Below are 18,401 nucleotides of genomic sequence, written 5' to 3' on the forward strand. Positions count from 1 at the left end.
ACTGTTGATGTAATGGTAAAAACAGAATGTCAGAAAATGCATGTTATAATAAGGACTTACTATTGCCTTTGGGGGATGAGTCTTACCACATCTTAGTTGTTGGAGAGGTGTGTTTGATGGGAGGAGACACCTTCTCATTTGCTGGGGAAGCAGGCTTCCTCAAACTGCTTTAGTTTTTATGCATAGTTTTAACTGTAGTTGTTTTATGCATACTGTAGTTTCATGATGTATCCTTGAGTTTTATGTTTTAATCTTAAATAGCTCTTTACTTATTATACTGTTTTTACATATATATACAATAATCACTTGATATTCAGATGCTCTGTATCCGACAAGCTCCATATCTGAACGTTAGGACTTGGCTCTAATATATCTGTACTGTATCCGGATTTATTTTTCCGTATATGAACATAAAATTTCCAACATTGCCAGTTGGGTGGCCTACAAATTCAAAAAATTGGCTTGGCGGCTGGCCAGCCTCTTCGGCCAAGTGCAGGTAACAGACCCTATCCCACATGTCGAGCAAATATGGCCATCCAGCTCCTCACCGAATGGTCAAAGTCCCCCGGCTGCCCAGATCACTCAGACGCTGCTGGCCACGCGTAATACAGTCTATAACCACAAGCTCAGCAAATATGGCCATCTGGCTCCTAACTGAATGGTCGAAGTCCCCCGGCCACCTGGATCATTCAGACATTACCGGCCGTGCGAAAGTAGTAGTCCCTAACCCACAAGCTGAGCAAAAATGGCTATCCATCTCTTCACTGAATACAGTCCCTAACCCACAAGCTCAGCAATATGGCCATCCGGCTCCTAACCAAATGGTCAAAGTCCCCTGGCCACCTGCATCACTCAAGATGCTGCCAGCCGTGGTGAGTAATATAATCCCTAAACCACAAGCTGAGCAAAAATGGCTGTCTGCCTCTTCACTGAATGGTCAAAGTCCCCCAGCTGCCAGGATCACTGGGAACGTACTGGTTGTGAGCAAGAAATACAGACCCTAACCCACCAGCTGAGCAAAAACATCTGTCTGCCTCCTCACCAAACAGTCCAAGTCCCCCGGCTGCCCTCACTTCCCCCCCACCATCCCTCCTCCAGCCCCCTCCATGCTCTGCCCTGCCTGGTGTCTCCCTCCCCGTCCTCTCATCCTTCCCTACCCCTGCTTAATACGCTGCCTGCCTGGCCTCCCACCACTTACCTCTCTGCATTGCCATGAGCGATTTTTTTTTTAGTTTTTGGTGATTTAATTGAATAAAACTGGTCATACTGAAATTTCGAAAACACCATGAAAATGCTCGTGAAATTCTGCATCAAGACATATGCTTAGCTCTTGCAAGGTGCAGGCCAAATTTTGCACTACGATGTTAGGAATTTATTTTTACTCTTGAACAAATTCATTCCCAATGCACATCTGTACTTTCACTCATCAACTTTGTGTGTTTTTATTAGCCTGTCTTACAGTATAAACACCAGCGAAGATAATGGTATACAATTTATACAAATACCGTATAACCAATTTCCGAGGGAAAATTTGGCCATGGAAATGTTTTTCTTTGTCAGCACGGAAGCAGTCATAGCTGGGTTCTTGGCTCTGTTGGTGCCACAGAAACGTACTGAAAACTTATGGTTCCTGAGAGGGTTACTTTTTGCAATGGTCGACTTCACTGTTTTTTTTTGTTTTTTTTCTGGCATTATACTGGATATTCCCATGTGTGTTTTGATGTGTACATAGCTAAAAGACCGAAGAACACTGCTACAAACAGGAGAGGTACTGTACATAAAGATAGGGTATTTGTGGATTAATGTTCTTTATGCATTGTTTTCTGGGTGTCTAGCATTAAACTGGATATTCTAATGTGTGTTTTGACGTCTAAATACACCTGAAAGACTGAAGAACACTTCCACAGTACTGTACAGTACATATAAGTTGGGTATAGGTGCAGTAGAAGATATTGCTCTGTATCTGGATTTTGTCTGTATCTGGACATGCCTTTGGCTCTATTACGTCGGCGCTGCAAGGCTTGGTGGATGAGTTTGGGACAGTGTGTAGGAAACGGAATCTAAAGGTCAATGTAGGGAAGTATGAAGTGATGGTCTTTGAGAGAGGTGAAGTCAGTGAATGTACAATGAAGTTGGATGGTGAGGGAATGGAAAATGTGAGTACGTTTAAGTACTTGGGGAGTGTGATGAGTAAGGATGGAAGTTTGGAGGGTGAAGTGCTTGAAAGGGTACAACAAGGAAGAAAGGTTGCTGGTTCCTTGAAAGCAGTGATAAGAAACAGGGAAGTGAGCATAGAAGTGAAAAAGTTACTACATGACAGTATTGTGATACCAACTCTAACGTATGGAAATGAAGCTTGGACATTGTTGGAAGGACACAAGTCAAGAGTGACAGCAGTGGAAATGAGTTATTTAAGAGAAGCCTGTGAAGTCACATGGAGAGAGAGGCTGACAAATAAGGATATAAAGGAGCGTTGTGGTGTGGATGTGGATGTGATAGGAAGCGTTAGGAGGAACACACTGAGGTGGTTTGGCCATGTGGAGAGGATGGAGGGTGAGAGACTGATGAGGAGAGTGTATGTGAGTGAGGTGGAGGGGAAAGGGAGGGGAAGGCCAAGGATGAGATGGAGGGATGGGGTGAAGAGGTACATAGAGAGGGAGGTGTGAGTTGGGAGCAGGGCAGTGAAATGGCGAGGGACAGGGCGACGTGGAGGCGATTTGTTTGTGGCCACGTACGAGATTAAGGCGTCTGGCAATAGATAGATAGATAGATGTTGGATAATCGAGGGATTACTGTATATACACATTAACCTTATTCTGCTTTTACTCTTGCTGTACAATGGCAATGACCTCAGCTGTTGCACTGCCACAATCTTTGTCATGTAATCAATCAATTAATGTAGTAGCCTTTCTCCCCCATCCCAATGGAAACAAGACAGTACAGTATTTGTAAAACCAATAATAGTAGTTAGTCATAAACAGCAGCATTGGTATTTCAGTAATCACTGGTTGGGAAATTATCAGCAACTAATAACAAGCACTGCTTAATATTTAGCTATTACACAACAAGCAGCCAGACTGCTATAAAAATAAAGAAAATAATGCAAATTACAGAGCTCTTTACATGTAAAGCTTTGTCTTAAAAAAAAAAAAAAAAAAAAAATCAAATCTTTCTCAGATCAAACTAATGTCCACACTTTGGACTGGTGGCGATTACCTAACTCAAGCCAAGACAGACCTAGAGTGGCCTCATAGCCTTGATCTGTAGCTTACACCTACTATGCACCACACACCTGAGGGCATAACATCTCTATAGTTTACAAATGCAGTCCACATCCCTTCTCATCTCTAAATGTAGCCCACTCCCCCTTATAGCTCTCTTAACATTCCTCTACCTTCTGAGCCCATATTCCCTTCTTATTTCTTCTAACTTTTCTCAAGCTTCAAACTGCAGCACACATCCCTTCTCATTTCTAATTGTAGTCCACACCCCTTCTATCTGTTTTAACATTCCTCTAACTTCAAAGCTCACATCCCCTTCTTATCTCTTCTAACTGACCTCTGACTTAGAACTGCAGCTCACAACCCTCCTTATCTCTTCCAATAATCCTGTAACTTCACAGCTCACAGTCGCATCTTTTATCTAACTTACCTGTAGCTTAGAACTGTACGGTAACTCACATCCTCGTCTCATCTCTTCTAACATTCCTTTAATTTAGAATTCCCCTTACATCCTCTTCTAACCTCTTCTCTAACTTACACCTGCAGCCTTCACCTCCTTCTCATCTAACATTTGTCTGACTTACATCCCCTTCTCATCTAACATTTGTCTAACTTACATCTTCTCACCTGCCATGAATCTAACATAAAACTGCAGCCTACATCGCTTCTCACCTCCACTTACAACCACATGCCACACTTCAGGCCTGGCAGATGCTATGACCTCACTGTATATCAAAGGTCAACATCGGGCACATCATCCAACATCAGGAAGCGAACCACGCGGGGTGGCAATGAAGAGGTCTCCAGTCTGGCCTCCACACGTTCACCCAGCCACCCTCGGACCCTCACCCGGCACAGCTCACCCAACCTCAGCGGCTGGCATCTGGTGGGTAAAAGTTAAGTTACACGCCATCATAACCACCTCCACCACCACCACCATCATCACGGCCATCACCATGAATTTTTTCTCAATTACAAATGGGGCGAGGTATGACTTAAAACAAGAAAAGAGAATGAATAAGCAGGTGAACAATATCATAAGTTTCATTTTGTCTCTCTCTCTCTTTTTTTTTTTTTTAAGCCTCTACTGTAACTTTGTTCTGACACAGCAGGTACAGTAAATCTTTATTTAAAGTTATTATAATTTAAAGCCGTTCCATTGTAAAGTTGTAAATGAATTACACTTATTATTTATCACTACCCATGCATCAATACTGTACAATGCAGTTTTGAAGTCATAAGTGAGTGAGTTTTTTAGTGCTCCCGAACCTTCATTCACGAACCAAAAGCATGTCTCTCTCACAGCTGTTTAACTTAGAGGAGCATTTCACAAACACACATGGTTTCATTTTGTTTATCAAGGCTCCAATATGCTTGCACATGTTGGCCTTTGTCACCTAATGGCAACTCTATACACATCCTAGACTTCAACTGAAGCCAGTGTACTTGTACCTGAGCCTAGCTAGTCGTGCCATGAGTGTGCCAGGTGTTGCGGGTGTGCTGAGCCAGTTTGCCCTCCACAGCCTGAACCCGGCCAGGACCAGCAGCGTGGCCAGTGGGGTGTTTCCACGCAGGGCAATCATATGCAGGTAGTCAGGGGTGCCCGCTGGTGTCTGCTGGTTCACATTGCATCTACAGGAGGACCACCAGTATATTAACCCCTTCAGTATTATAATGCTGTAATTTTTTATTCAAACCCATTCTACATGGTGATGTTTTTAATATTTTATTCCTGTTACCTGAATTATGATTCCATTCAGCTTTGTAGAGACTTGCATAAATGGAAGGGCCAAATATAACTATCAATATAGTATTCCCTTAACTTCTAGAGGACTCCTAATTCATATGAATTCATTAGGTTGTCACCCAATTGCACTGAGAATTTTATAATCCCTATACAGTACTGTATGTCAGTTGTGTGTTCCAATGTATCACAACTTGCTCTGTACAACTGGTATTCCATAGCAGATAATATGATGCAAGTTGGCTCTCACCCCTGCCTGATCAGCAGAGCAGCAGCCTTGTTTTTCTCCAACAGAAGGGCGCGATAGAGTGGTGTGTCGCCTGGAGTGAGCGTCTCGACATCTAGCCGTGCGCCCTGGCTTCTCAGCAAACCAAATACAATACCAAAGTCAGCAAACTGTGCATCACGTGTGCCTTCCACTGCCTCGTGCAATGGTGTCGTCCCAGTCAGCCCATTGGGGTAGTTGGTGTTGGCTCCTAACACAAATGTACGTAAAAATGAACTTATGGCTGGACCTTTCACTTTAATGATGTCTTTTTATATTTTATTTTTGTTAACACCAGTTGATTTTATTTATACTACAAGAATCCTGAAGAAGTATAGAGGTAACAAAGGCTATATTTATTCTTTCTAATCTGGACATTTATTCTAAGATGGATACAGTCATAAGAAGATATTAAGAATAAAATAAAAATAATGTCTCTGGCCTGAAGCAGTTATGATTAAAATACTGTTCATCATCATCATCATCATCATCACCATCTAATCCCATGTTGCTCCTACACTCCTCATAGGGCAACGCAGGATTAGATGATGATGGACAGTATTTTAATCCTAACTTCTTCAGGCCAGAGACAATTTTTATTTCATTCTTAATATCTTCCTATTTCATTATAAAAATTGATTGCAATCATAATTTTTACTTAAAAAAATAAAAAAAATAAAGCTGATTGCAGACCAAATTAGTAAACAAATACAGGGCTCTGGAGAAAGTTGTCAGATGAGGATGATACTTCTACACACACAAGCTGATTTGAAAAGCCAGTTGTGCACTCAAGTAGAAAGTTCAATTCACTTCATGGAGAGGTACAACAAAAATAGGTCAAATGGTCCAGTATACCATTGTTAAGGAGGAGCCTGATGACGGGTGGCTGGCAGGTGCGTGCAGCCAGGATGAGGGGAGTGTCACCGTTGTCATCCCTGAGGTTAACCATGCAACGCGCCCCCACCAGCAACTCTGCCAGCTGACACCAGCAACATCAGGGGACAATCAGAGGTACCACATCAGTCCACTTGATACCATACCAAGTACACACACATACACATATACTGTATACATAAACAGTATGCTGTATATGTTTTTTAAAGGTACTGAACATCTACCACGAAGTATTTTTTAATTTAATCATGTGTGTGTGTTTGTGGTAGGTGGTAGCAACCATCATCCACCCACTTGATGTAGTGCTGCCTACTCCTTCCTTAGCCTTTATCATTCTTTTTCTGTGCCTGCCCTCCTCTCTTCCTATTTATCCCATCTTTCCTGTCACTTCTTATTGCTTTTCTTTCCTTTCCAGGTGGTTTTACAATGAAAGACAAGCCAAATGGTTTCCTGTATGCCAGGAAACCATTTACAACACTGGGTGGTAATCATGTAACTAAACCATAAGTGCTCCCTACATGTCAACAAGTGGGTTGGTGGAGGGTTAGTGGCCCTCCCCGTAAAACAACTAACTCAAAGTCCAATGGCCACCCCTTATGGGATTATGGCATCTGGCAATAGACAGACAGACAGTGTGTGTGTATGGGTGAGTCTGTGGTATGAATGTGTGTATGTCTGTGTGTGTGAGGCAACTGTGTGTTTAAGTGTATGAGTGCAGCAGTGGTGTATGTATGAGTGAGTCAGTGAGGCAGTGGAGTCTATAGGTGCATGAGTGTGGCAGTGCTGAATGTATGTGTGAGTGAGTTAGGCAGTGGGGTGTGTGAGGTGTGTGAGGTACCTGATAGTGTCGATGAAGGACGGCGTAGTGCAGGAGGTAATGGCTCTGTGTAACCTTGGCTCCAGCCCCCAGCAACATCTGCACTAGTCTTGTGTCCTTCCGCCACACTGCCTCACATAGTGGTGTATACCCTGGTCCATCACATCAATCAGTATTAGATACAAATTTTGTTGCAGACGTTATGCTATCTATGTATCTATCAGTGTTGTGGAGTCACAATCGTCTATTTTTTGGCTGAAGTCGGTAAAATTGCCCATGACTCCAACCCCAAGCTTTTTGGTTCTGAAATGGTATCAGTCATCTTCTTTCAATGCTGTACTTTATTCAGTTTATTTTACAACCATTTATAACGGTTTATTAGTTATTATGCAAGCACTATAAGTAGGGAATTTAAAATAAAGATTTAAGAACTGCACCTATCAAAATTCATGCATATTATTCATTTACCTGCATCATATCCATGTGCCATTGTATTAGTACAGTATATACTTAAGTCAGAGTTGGAGTCATAAAATTTCTGGAGTTGGAGTCGGAGTCAGAGTCGGGAAATATTATCACCGACTCCACAACCCTGTCATCTATCTATCTGTCCTGCTGATCCCTTGCCTTCTTCTATGAACTTATGTATCTTTCTATCTATCTATCTATCTTGCTTGTTGCCTTGTTTCTGGGAACTTATGCAATCTGCCTGTCTGTTATCTATCTTCTGGGAACTCCCACAAAAAGCAAATGACTGCAGTTTCAAAATTACATTATTACTGTAATCAAATTTGCTATGAAATATTGAAGTGTTTGCCAAGGAAAAGGGCATGCCTACCCTGACAAAAAGTCTTAATAACACACCCATAAAAAAACACGAAGGTAATACAGACTAAATGTATCGCTACAGAATAGTCAGAAAGCTTCCTTAGGTAAAGAGAATATGCCTACAATTCATAATGTACAAACCATGTATCTCCTCTATGTTGACCTTTGCCCCGTGCTGTAGGAGGAGCTGGACCACCTTGTAGTTAGCACGGGACACGGCAAGGATGAGGGCAGTGCGGTCCGACCCATCCAGGGAGTCCACCTTGGCCCCACGCTCCAGCAGCACTCGCACAATCTCAGCATACCCTCGTGATGCAGCAATGTGTAGTGGCGAACTCTGAAGAATGGGTATATAATCTACATGGCCCTGGATGCTTTGTAACATCTCTTGTTAAGTGATTCATTTTCCACATTACATCCTAACAGCTTTGAGTGTTGCATATGTATGTTGGCAGGTTTGGCACCAAAAATTAAAACCAGTTTGATGAGTCTGGGCACATAAAACCCGAGGCTCTCTTTTAGTTGTCCCAACTCCCATTTGCCACGGTCTCTCACTAACATTTGAAGGGGTAATTTAATGCATGATCTTGTTAAATATGTTACACTTCTTTGTTGCACCATAAGGGATTTTGGAAACAATACCGTGAACCGGGGTGACTTCGTACGATTTTGAAGGTTATTTCATCCTGACACAATTTATTTTGGCCAAAATACTGATGTTAAGTATTACATACGTACGTGAGCCAATAACCTGTAAGTATCTAACAGCCAGATAATCTCAGTATCTCCATCTAGACGTAGTAAAATATTTTATAGGTGTCCGAGGTCACCCCGGACTGGGGAGACTTCGGACTGCCTTGGGGTGACCCCGGACACTCATTAGAAATGCACTGAAATGGGCCCCTAGTAGCTCAGCTGAATGTTTGGACAGTTCTGGGGGGTCTTCGGACACTGTGCGACTTTTAAAAAAATTGCTGAAAAAAATACAAAAAAATACAGAAAAATTACAAGTAAATAGTAGTGATATATAGCAAAAATAGATGAAAAAATAAATTTTCCATTGACTTACAACCCCAGTTTAGTTGATTATACATATACATTATAGGGAGTACATTCTCACACTATGCGCAGGTTAAAGGCACGATTGTGACTGACTGACCGGACGGTTTAAAGCGTGCCGGCTATTTAAATGCCTAATTAAAGGGAACTTGGAATGGAGGAACAGAAGATAGGGAAGGAAAGAGCTAAAGAGTGAAGGAGCTTGGGAAGGAGAAACAGGAGTTAGGAATGGAAGGGGTGAGTAGATGAGGAACAAGAGGAGGGAGTGGAGACGAACTATAAGGATATCATACCGGTACCGTACCATATGGTAACTTAAATAATATGTGTTCTCACATCAAATTTCTTAGCAGCAAAAACAAAGATAAGCATGCAGACTGTGTACATCGTACAAAATATGTTTTATTACATATAAAAAAAGCAAATTAGATATGCTGTCTGACCTCAACCCTTTAAATATCCATTGTCCGAAGTTACCCCTTTAAATCCCAAAAATGCGTACACATTCACTCATGTCATGTTTACATACATTTAAAATGCAGATTTTAACCCTTTCTCTGTTCCAATCTTCAAGTTAGACGTTAAAGTAAACCTCTAAATGTGTATAAGCGTGCGGTTTGTTATGATTCGTTCACACCAGACCAAGTTTTCCCGTATTCATTTTTTCACCAAAAAATAGCATTGTCTTTATTACAATATATTCACCAGTGGAACATAATATTTTAAAAAGATAATTATACATAACATTTTACAAAACCTATGCAACATTATCCCGTTTCAATATATACGATATCTTTCTTCGTTTAGCAGCTGCGTAGCATTTAATCTTTTTATGCAAATTTCGTCCGAAACCACCCCGTGTCCGAATTCACCCCGGTTCACGGTACCATTTTTTTTTTTTGTAATGAGTCCAACTCTGGGCATAGGCTTCACAGCCTGTTATCAAGGCCCAGTAGTTCTCCTACAAATCAGACACCTCTACATGTCACCACTTTGTAAGAACACAATTTATATGTCTTCCAAAACTACGTAGTCATGTTGACTAACACAATAAAATGTTTTCAATTTCTTATTTAAGTTCCTACAGTACAATTTATCTCTTTATTAGGCTCAACTAACTGCCTCAAGCAAACATGTCAGCTATGTTATAAACCCATTACAGTATTACTGCCACCTTGTGCTGAATTCTGTGCCTTACCTTGTCATTCATCTTATTGTTGACTCTAGCACCTGCCTCCAACAGTAACGTGATCACCTCAGCCAGCCCGCGCTGCACAGCCAGGTGCAGCGCTGTCATGTGCTCTGCATCAGGGGTGTCTACACTCACACCTTTGGCCACAAGACAAAATTAAATGGAATAAATTAATACTAGGGTACAATAAACACACTTCATTGTACATATACAGTGGTTTACAAAGTTTCAAGGAGGTATGGTTTCAAGAAACATTCATAAAACTAGCAAATCAAAACACTCAGCATATATTACTATTTCTAAATGGTACTGTTGGTTCCAAGCCCGGCCACTAAGTCTCCCTTTTTTATTCTTTCAGCTTCTTCGCTGTCCCTACTTAATTCCAACCCTTCAAATCACTTCCTCCTGTGACTCATATCCCTGCTGAGTCTGTTATGCCTCCCTGAATCTTCCCAATGCAGGTAAAAGAGGGGGAGTACAATGATGATGACTATGATGATGATGATGATGATAATGACAATGACGATGATAATGATGATGATGATGAAGCTTACATAGCCACTGAGCCTAACCTGACTTGATGAGCATGTGAACAATATATGTGTGTCCTTGCTCCGTGGCATAGTGGAGTGCTGAGCGGCCATATGCATCCTGCTGATTGATGTCGCAGCTGCGGCTCAATGACCATGGTGATGACAGACCCAGGGACAAATACTCTGAGTGCAGCTGAGCCAACCATGGGCTGGATCGGTGGCCACTGCTCTCAGGTAATTTGTGTCGGCCTGGGGAAACAAATACCATAAATATTTAACTTACAGCTAGAAGAAAACAACAGATATTAATGCACCTGGGAAACATGAAGCCTACCATATGTAATTTAACTTACAGCTTGGAAAAAAAAACAGCAGAACTTAATGCAACCATCCTTGCACAGTATAAGATACAGAAGACTGATATTAAACAAGTTTTATTTTCGTTGTACCTTGCCCTCCTCCTACAGTCCACCATCCTTCTTTGGGAAACTGGGAAGTAGTTGGGGGATATTTGTTTGACTACCAGTATGCATGAAGCCACCTGGTTATATCAGTGCCACCAAGTGTCCTTCTCCAGCACCAAATATAAAATGAAAACATCAATATAAAATGAACATAAACTGAAAAAATCTGTACACAGCAAGACATGAATACAGTACTGCTATGCTATATTACCATTGTCTCTGTCATGGCGGTGGGGTCTGTGGTTGTGTCGTGCATGCCGTCTGCGTCGCCGGTTCTCAGTCTCAAACTCAGAGTCCGAAGAAACAATGTTGGCACGGCCACGACCCAGCGTGCGGTGCAGCAGGACGGAGGAGGAGTGGCGGTGAGGGTGGTGCAGGTGGTGGCGAGGACGCTCTCCTCCCAGCACTGCTGAGTCTGAGTCCTCCGTTGATGACACTATTGGCCCAGAAGAGTCACCTGCACACACACAACACCTATGACCTTTTTTGGCCAATATCCATCATGTAACATGCCTAACTGAAGATGAAACCCGTCTGTGAAAAAACATGGAGATTGGTTTTGCCATTTACAGCTTAGCTATTATGGAGAAATTAGGGTTTATGCCAGTTGAGTTATTGCTGCATTGGGGATTGTTTTAGGTACAGAAAAGCTCAAGGATCAATGCCAGATGCCTATATAGATTTAAAATCTCTGTGCTTGGGAGTTATGAAGGATTTTGTTAAGATCAATGGATGCACTGGAATCATCCCCACACAGTCTGAGTCTTACTACAGCACAATGACTTTACTCCAACTTCGAAGAGACTCCTCATATATTACTGAAAGTGTCAGAAATGGTCTCCACAAGGCACTCCAGTACCATGATGTCTATTCTTGCTACTGCCAGATAATTTTAATCAGCCAAGGGAAGACTTATGATAGTAAACAGGTCATTATTCACTTAAATAAAATCAGTTCTTACATAAAGTCACACATGTGTGTCAGCATAATGCTACTTTATTTATTAAAAAAAAAAAAAAACATACTTCTACATCATGAACTGAAAACATGATTATGAATCCCAAGCAACTTTCGATGAAAAATTAGGTTAATTTATTAGCAAACTGAAAAAACACCTACAGTATAAATCAAGATTAATTGTACAGCCAGGGAAAAGAGTTGGCTTACATTCCACTGCAACTGCTCCACATGTTTATCAATTTTCTCCCAGATGTATCATGTCTAAGAGAATCATTTATGCGCACATAAACGAATCAAGCCTCAGCTTAGAAATATTGGCCAGCAGGGGAATGTGAGAAGGACAGGTGAAATAAAAAATGAACCTTTGTTCCTGACCTTATGATACGAGCATGCCAACCTGTGTCCTCCTCCTCCTCCCTGTACTTGAAGACATAGTATCCAATGTTGTTGGGTGGGAACTGGGGCGGTGGTGGTGCAGTGTGTGGGGAGGTTCGGGTGCAGGCGGGGAGCAGGCACGGGTCATCCAGGTCACGCTCACTGTTGTCCTCCTTACCACTGCCGCTGGGGGGGTCCTGACCACCACAACGACCCACTTCCCAGTCACTGTGCTGGTTGCTGTCACTTAGGTCCAGACCCCACAGCTAAGGGACATCATCATCATCATTATCATCATCATCATCATCATCATCATCACCACCACCAGCATCACCATTACCACCACCTCAAGCACCATCATCGCTGTTACCATAATCATCATTGTCATTATCATTATCATCATCACTGTTACTATCATCATCATCATAACAAACACAAACTTAACCCCTTGGCTGCATATAGTGCATCATATATTTCGGAAGAGCTGTGTGAAATATCGTGAACTTTTTGGTCATTTTTCGTGCCTACTGCATGCTTATGGTTGGTGTGTGGGTTGTAAATTGTCAGTGTGGAGTAAACTTTGTCTACCTAAAATGTTATCATGTTTGGTTAGGTATAAGCGGGTCAAAACACATGATGAAAACACAATTTTTTAAACCGATTTTCCTGCACCACGGATATTGGAAATGTTTAGGGTCGCAACAGCCTAGAGTTTAAAGATCAGCTGCAATTACAGTCTGCTTCTTCTTTTAGAGCTAAATCTATTTATTTTTTTTTCAGCTCCTTTAAAATATCAAACTGTATCTCTGTCTACCTTTATCAACAGCCAAATGCTTTTATCTCAGAGGAGGTGGCCAGAGACAAACTACCTCTCTGTCACTTTATCCTCCACCATCAGGGTGCCCTCTCTCCAACTTGTAACACTCATCCATACACAAAGTATTCACTATAATGCAGAATTCTGGTCATCATTAGGTGTTGTAGTATGGAAATTTTTACATTACACAAACAACAGTGCCAATCGGGAAAAAGGAATACAGTCCCAACTTCCATCAGAACACCAATTTCCATATTTAAATATATACATATATATCCATTATGAATTCATGGCAAGAAACAATGACTATGTTATTATGTGTTCTTTTCCATGGGCTTGAATGATGTGTGAATGGAAGTGTGGCCCAATGCAGTGCCGTTTCTTACTAGTATATACCAATTACATGGCTGCATAGGGCCCCCGAGCTGCCATTATCGGCTTTTTTTTTTTTTTTTAAATAGAAATTAAAATGTGTTGAGTCACTCTTTTCCTCTTAAAGAGCACCAGACTGATGCATTGAAAAGTTAAAGGCGCGCCCCCGGACCACCTTAGAGGGATTGTAATCCCCCCACCATAGTTTCACAAAATAGGGGCCCCCAAACAACATTTCGCATAGGGCCTCCAAAAGGCTAGAAAAGGCACTGGCCCAATGAATTCGGCAAACTTTGGCTGTCTGGATGCTGCTACTCCTCACCCTGTCCTTGTGTGGTAAAGGAGGTCTGGATGATGATGATGATGACTTATTTTTAACATGCTACCAAGTGATGAAATAATCTAAGGGGAGGGGAGTATAAGACAGAACCAGATGCTCAAAAGACTCACACAATGTAAAGGTGGGGAAACAAAATATTTAGTATTTAATTACAAAACTGGTGATCACCTCGTCACTACATGTGCAGGTCTCTGAGTCCACACTTGGAGAGCAGCACTTGTGTGGCTGCGGCCGGAGGGTAGGGCCTATAGCAGGGTGCAGGCCAGAGGGAGATACTGCTGGAGGAGATGTTGGGGTGGGGGTGGCTGGGTCCTGAGGCCTGGAGGAGGAGAAAGGGCCAGGACCTGACCCATGAGCCACCCCAGACCCAGGGGAGGTGCAGGAGAAGAGGGTCTCTGGGTGGACGTCCTCTTCCTCTGGGGTGGTGTAGAACTTCTCAGCATCCAACAGGAGACACACAATGGCCAAGTGACCAAGCTGAGCTGCTCTGCCCAGCGCTGTCCTCCCACACGATGGCACCACATTCACGTTGGCTCCTGCAGTACAACATTAAATGCAATATATAGTACAGGTACCTGGTAAAAAGTCAAATATAGTACAGTAGTAGCAGCATTGATAACAATAATTATAGTAGTGGTAGTACCAATATCGTAGCAGTAAAAACCCCAGGTCTGTGATAGACTGGTGCCTTATGCTAACCGAACAAGACTGTGCAGTGGCTGAAGCTGCCTGCCATATTCAGGGCTAGAGGGTTAAGAAAAAAAAAAAAAAAGAAAAAGAAAAGTGTAAATGGAGTAGCTACCAGTAATTTAGCTCTATGCTATATTTCTAACTGTTCTAAACTTCCATGACGTCTTGTTCAAGGAATTTTACCGTAAATTACCGTAGATTACCGTACATGTTGTATCGGAAGAGGCTCTTTCCAAAGCCTGTGTCTCTGGGCTTCTCAATTCCTCACTATTGTTATAACCCAGATGGTGGTCACGTGTGGTGGAATCTTTTCCTTATACTGTAACTAAATTTCTGTCTCTGATATTTCCAAAATTTATCCAGACATGCTTCTAACCTCTCCACGCTGCCTGCCCCTAACACCCATTCTGGTAATTCATTCCAATTATTTACCACCCGGTGTGGGAATGAATATCTCCTCAGGTCCAGGTTTGCTCTGTTCTTGTATATCCTCTTACTGTTGCCTCTTGTACTGCCTTCCTCCCTCAACTGAAATATCCCACAAGTGCAGTCCTTATCATATATGCCGCTGATGATCTTGAAGGTCTCAATCATATCTCCACGGGATCTCTGGAATGGTAATGATGGCAGGTCTAGCTTTTTCAAGCGTTCCTCATAGGATAGATCCTTTAATCCTGGTACCATCTTGGTCGCCCTTCTTTGAACACCTTCCAGTGCTTCAATGTCCTTCACTAGCTAAGGACTCCATATTTGGTTAGCATAATCTAAATGTGGCCACACTAGGGCAGTGTAGAGACCTTTAAAGGTTGTTTGGTCCAAATGGAAAAAGGTCCTTCAAATGATCCCCACAATCCTGTTTGCCTTGTTAATTTTTTCATCTAAGTGATCGGAAAACTTCAGTCTGTCATCTACCAACACCCCTATATCTTTTTCTACTTTGGTCCTGCTTATTTTTGTTTGCAAGTGGTATCCTTTATCTTCCACTCCAGTTCTTCCTATCCTCATGTACTTGGTCTTCTCAGGATGATAATGCAGCCTCCATTTTTCAGTCCACTTTTGCAGTTCCTACAGGTCTTCTTACAGCTTTTGCCTGTCCTCCTCATTCTCTATTTCCCTGAAAATTTTTGTATCATCGGCGTACAGGTAGATTTTGCTATTGTTTTTCACAATTTCTGGGAGGTCATTTACAAATAGGACAAACACTAGAGGCCTGAGCACCGATCCTTGCGGTACCCCACTGGTGACATTTTTCCAGCCTGATGAGATACCATTCACAATAACTTTGTCTTCTGCCTGACAAAAAGCTTTTAATCCATCTAAGATATTACCTTCAATCCTATAGCTTGCCACCTTTTCAAGAAGTCTCCTATGAGGTACTCGATCTAAGGCTTTTATAAAATCGCAATATACCAAGTCCACAGCCTTCTTGGAATCTACAGCCTCAGTCCAGAATTTTGTAAGATGAAAAGCACAAACTTCATTCTTCATAGCAACTTTACGATGAATCACAAGCAACTTTAGTTCTCTGTATGAAAAAGGTGTTCAAGCATCACCAAATTACTATGGAACAATTCCAAACATTGACTTCCAAGAATTTAGTTACACAGATAGTGCAGCCAAAATCATACCTTTTTTGAGAAGGTCCATGACGGCATCCACATCACCGTTGTTAACTGCCTCATACAGCAGGTCAGCCATGGCTGCCAGCGTGCCCATGGTTGCTGTGCTGATTCCACCTGACACACTCCTGACACCATCTGATACACACTGCTACCCCAATGCAGCATTACCCTGGAGGCACCAACAGTAAAGACATCAGCAACAGGTAACCATTTTGAGGTAAGAACAGCAACCTCTTGCATCTTTTTTTTATTTCTATTTTTCCTTGCTCTCTGAACCCTATCTCACCACATCTCAAGGTGGGAAAAAGAGGTCTGGATGATGATGATGATAGTTACCGTAAATCCTCATTAGAAGTTAGTCTTATTTACACTACCAGGTATTTTGACCAGACACACACTAATAACCCACCACCACGTGTGCATACACACATGGAGACATACTTTTTTTTTTATTTTTTTATTTACCAGCAAGTCCACAGTATAATGTAAAAAAGGAAGCTGTCTGTCACAGTTCCATTAATACTTATACTGTAACGCTAATCAGTTTGCTTCCCACAACTAACAGTACCAATGTATGTGTAAATCAGTCTTTGAATGCAAGGCCTTGGGGGGGTGGCTAGGATTACGACTGGAGAGTTCAGTGGAAGGATGGAACCGAAGTGTATTGATGCTGTGATTAGAAAAGGCAGACTGGGATAGTCTGGGCCTGTGAAGACGGAGAATGACAACTGGGTGCAGGAGGTGAGAAGTGTGGATGTCGGAGGAAGTGTTGCAGGAGGCAGACTGAAAGACCTGGAATCAGGTCATTGAGTGCAACTTTAAGGTTAAGGGATTGAACAGGGAGGCTCCCAGAGATCAAGCAGCATGGACAGCTGCCATATGGTGACCAAGGCTGATGCATGCATGCATGTTAGGGCCTTTAAAAATGATATGATCCTTGTTATGTAATGAAGACTGCCTAAATTTGAAGTCATACTGCATTCATAAAGAGTTTATAATTTTATGACATCTATCTATCTATCTATCTATTGCCAGATGCCATAATCCCGTACGGGGTGGCCATTTGACTCTGAGTTATTTGTTTTACAAGGAGGGGCACTAACCCTCCACCAACCCACTTGACACGTAGGGAGCACGTATGGTTTGGTTATATGGTTACCACCCAGCGTTGTAAATGGTTTCTTGACTTACAGGAAACCATTTGGCTTGTCACTCAATGTAAAGCCACCTGTAACGGAAAGAAAAGCATTAAGTAGTGACAGGAAAGATGGGAGAAATAGGAAGAGAGGAGGGCAAGCACAGAAAAAGAATGATAAAGGCTAAGGAAGAAATAGGCAGCACTACATCAAGTGAGTGGATACCTGAAATTATCTGTAGCATGCACATATATACTGTACCGTACATTCATAAACATATTAACTTACAAGTACAGTTAATCATTAAGAACATAATAGGACTGCAGTAGGTTGGATGCTATGCAGCTCATGTACGGTAACAGTGTGACTGAATTACTAGACTAAGACAGCGTTAGCAAAGAGAAGGCTCTGAATTGCGGTAATCTGACACTGCAACCTAACATGGACAGCCTAAACTAATGAGACTTACCATTGCATGATCTTGGCCACCTGCGACTCCCTGCATATTAATGGTAACCGCCCCCCTACAACAATCTGACCCTGATGTCTTTAGCAGGGATGTTGCCCGTGTTAGGAAGAATATAAAGGGAATACTGGGAAACTAACTTACTCTGCCTGTCATGTCTAGGGCCTGCTACGAGGTATATTGTCAACGCTTCTGCTTGCATCGATCAGCTGTTATTTGATGAAGTATGCATTATGTTTTCGGAATAGCGCCTAATTCGGCTTCACTTACAAGCATATTCCATATTCTCCCACTGTATGATAGTGACCTTATAGGATCTAGTTGATGTTTATAAGCAGAAAATCAGTTGTACGTTATAAAAATGAGTCGCCGAAGGACGAAAATGTGACGTCACAATCGCCGTCTGTCAAAAGGTTTTCGTAAAATTCGCGTCGAATTTGAGTGGTCAAAACCATTTGCAACCTTTTGGGACGTGATTGTGGAAAAACATCTTCAAAGACCAAGCAAATTGCCCGCACGAAAACACGGCTAATGTTTGCTGTGGATTGTTGAATGATGTGAAGATGCTGGGATAACACTGAGTTGAAGATCAGCCAGAACCAGCGC

The 18,401-nt window shown here is 42.1% G+C and overlaps 1 protein-coding gene across 1 annotated transcript; it reads right to left on the reverse strand.

The window, feature by feature from the left end:
- Positions 1-3,548: 3,548 nt before the first annotated feature.
- On the reverse strand, positions 3,549-17,981 carry LOC145394720 (uncharacterized). Its single transcript, XM_080268501.1, has 13 exons — positions 17,940-17,981; positions 16,200-16,362; positions 14,050-14,417; positions 12,375-12,618; positions 11,229-11,474; positions 10,593-10,802; positions 10,027-10,157; positions 7,911-8,106; positions 6,963-7,093; positions 6,086-6,209; positions 5,216-5,441; positions 4,674-4,853; positions 3,549-4,104 (listed from the first exon to the last, which is right to left on the reverse strand). The coding sequence occupies exons 2-13, from the start codon at positions 16,285-16,287 to the stop codon at positions 3,954-3,956; spliced, it is 2,295 nt and encodes a 764-aa protein (XP_080124627.1). The 5' UTR covers positions 16,288-16,362; positions 17,940-17,981; the 3' UTR covers positions 3,549-3,953.
- Positions 17,982-18,401: the final 420 nt, after the last annotated feature.

Source organism: Coenobita brevimanus, chromosome 28 (assembly GCF_032717465.1).
Source record: "Coenobita brevimanus isolate Jiangsu-jjx chromosome 28, ASM3271746v2, whole genome shotgun sequence".
Lineage (NCBI taxonomy): Eukaryota > Metazoa > Arthropoda > Malacostraca > Decapoda > Coenobitidae > Coenobita > Coenobita brevimanus.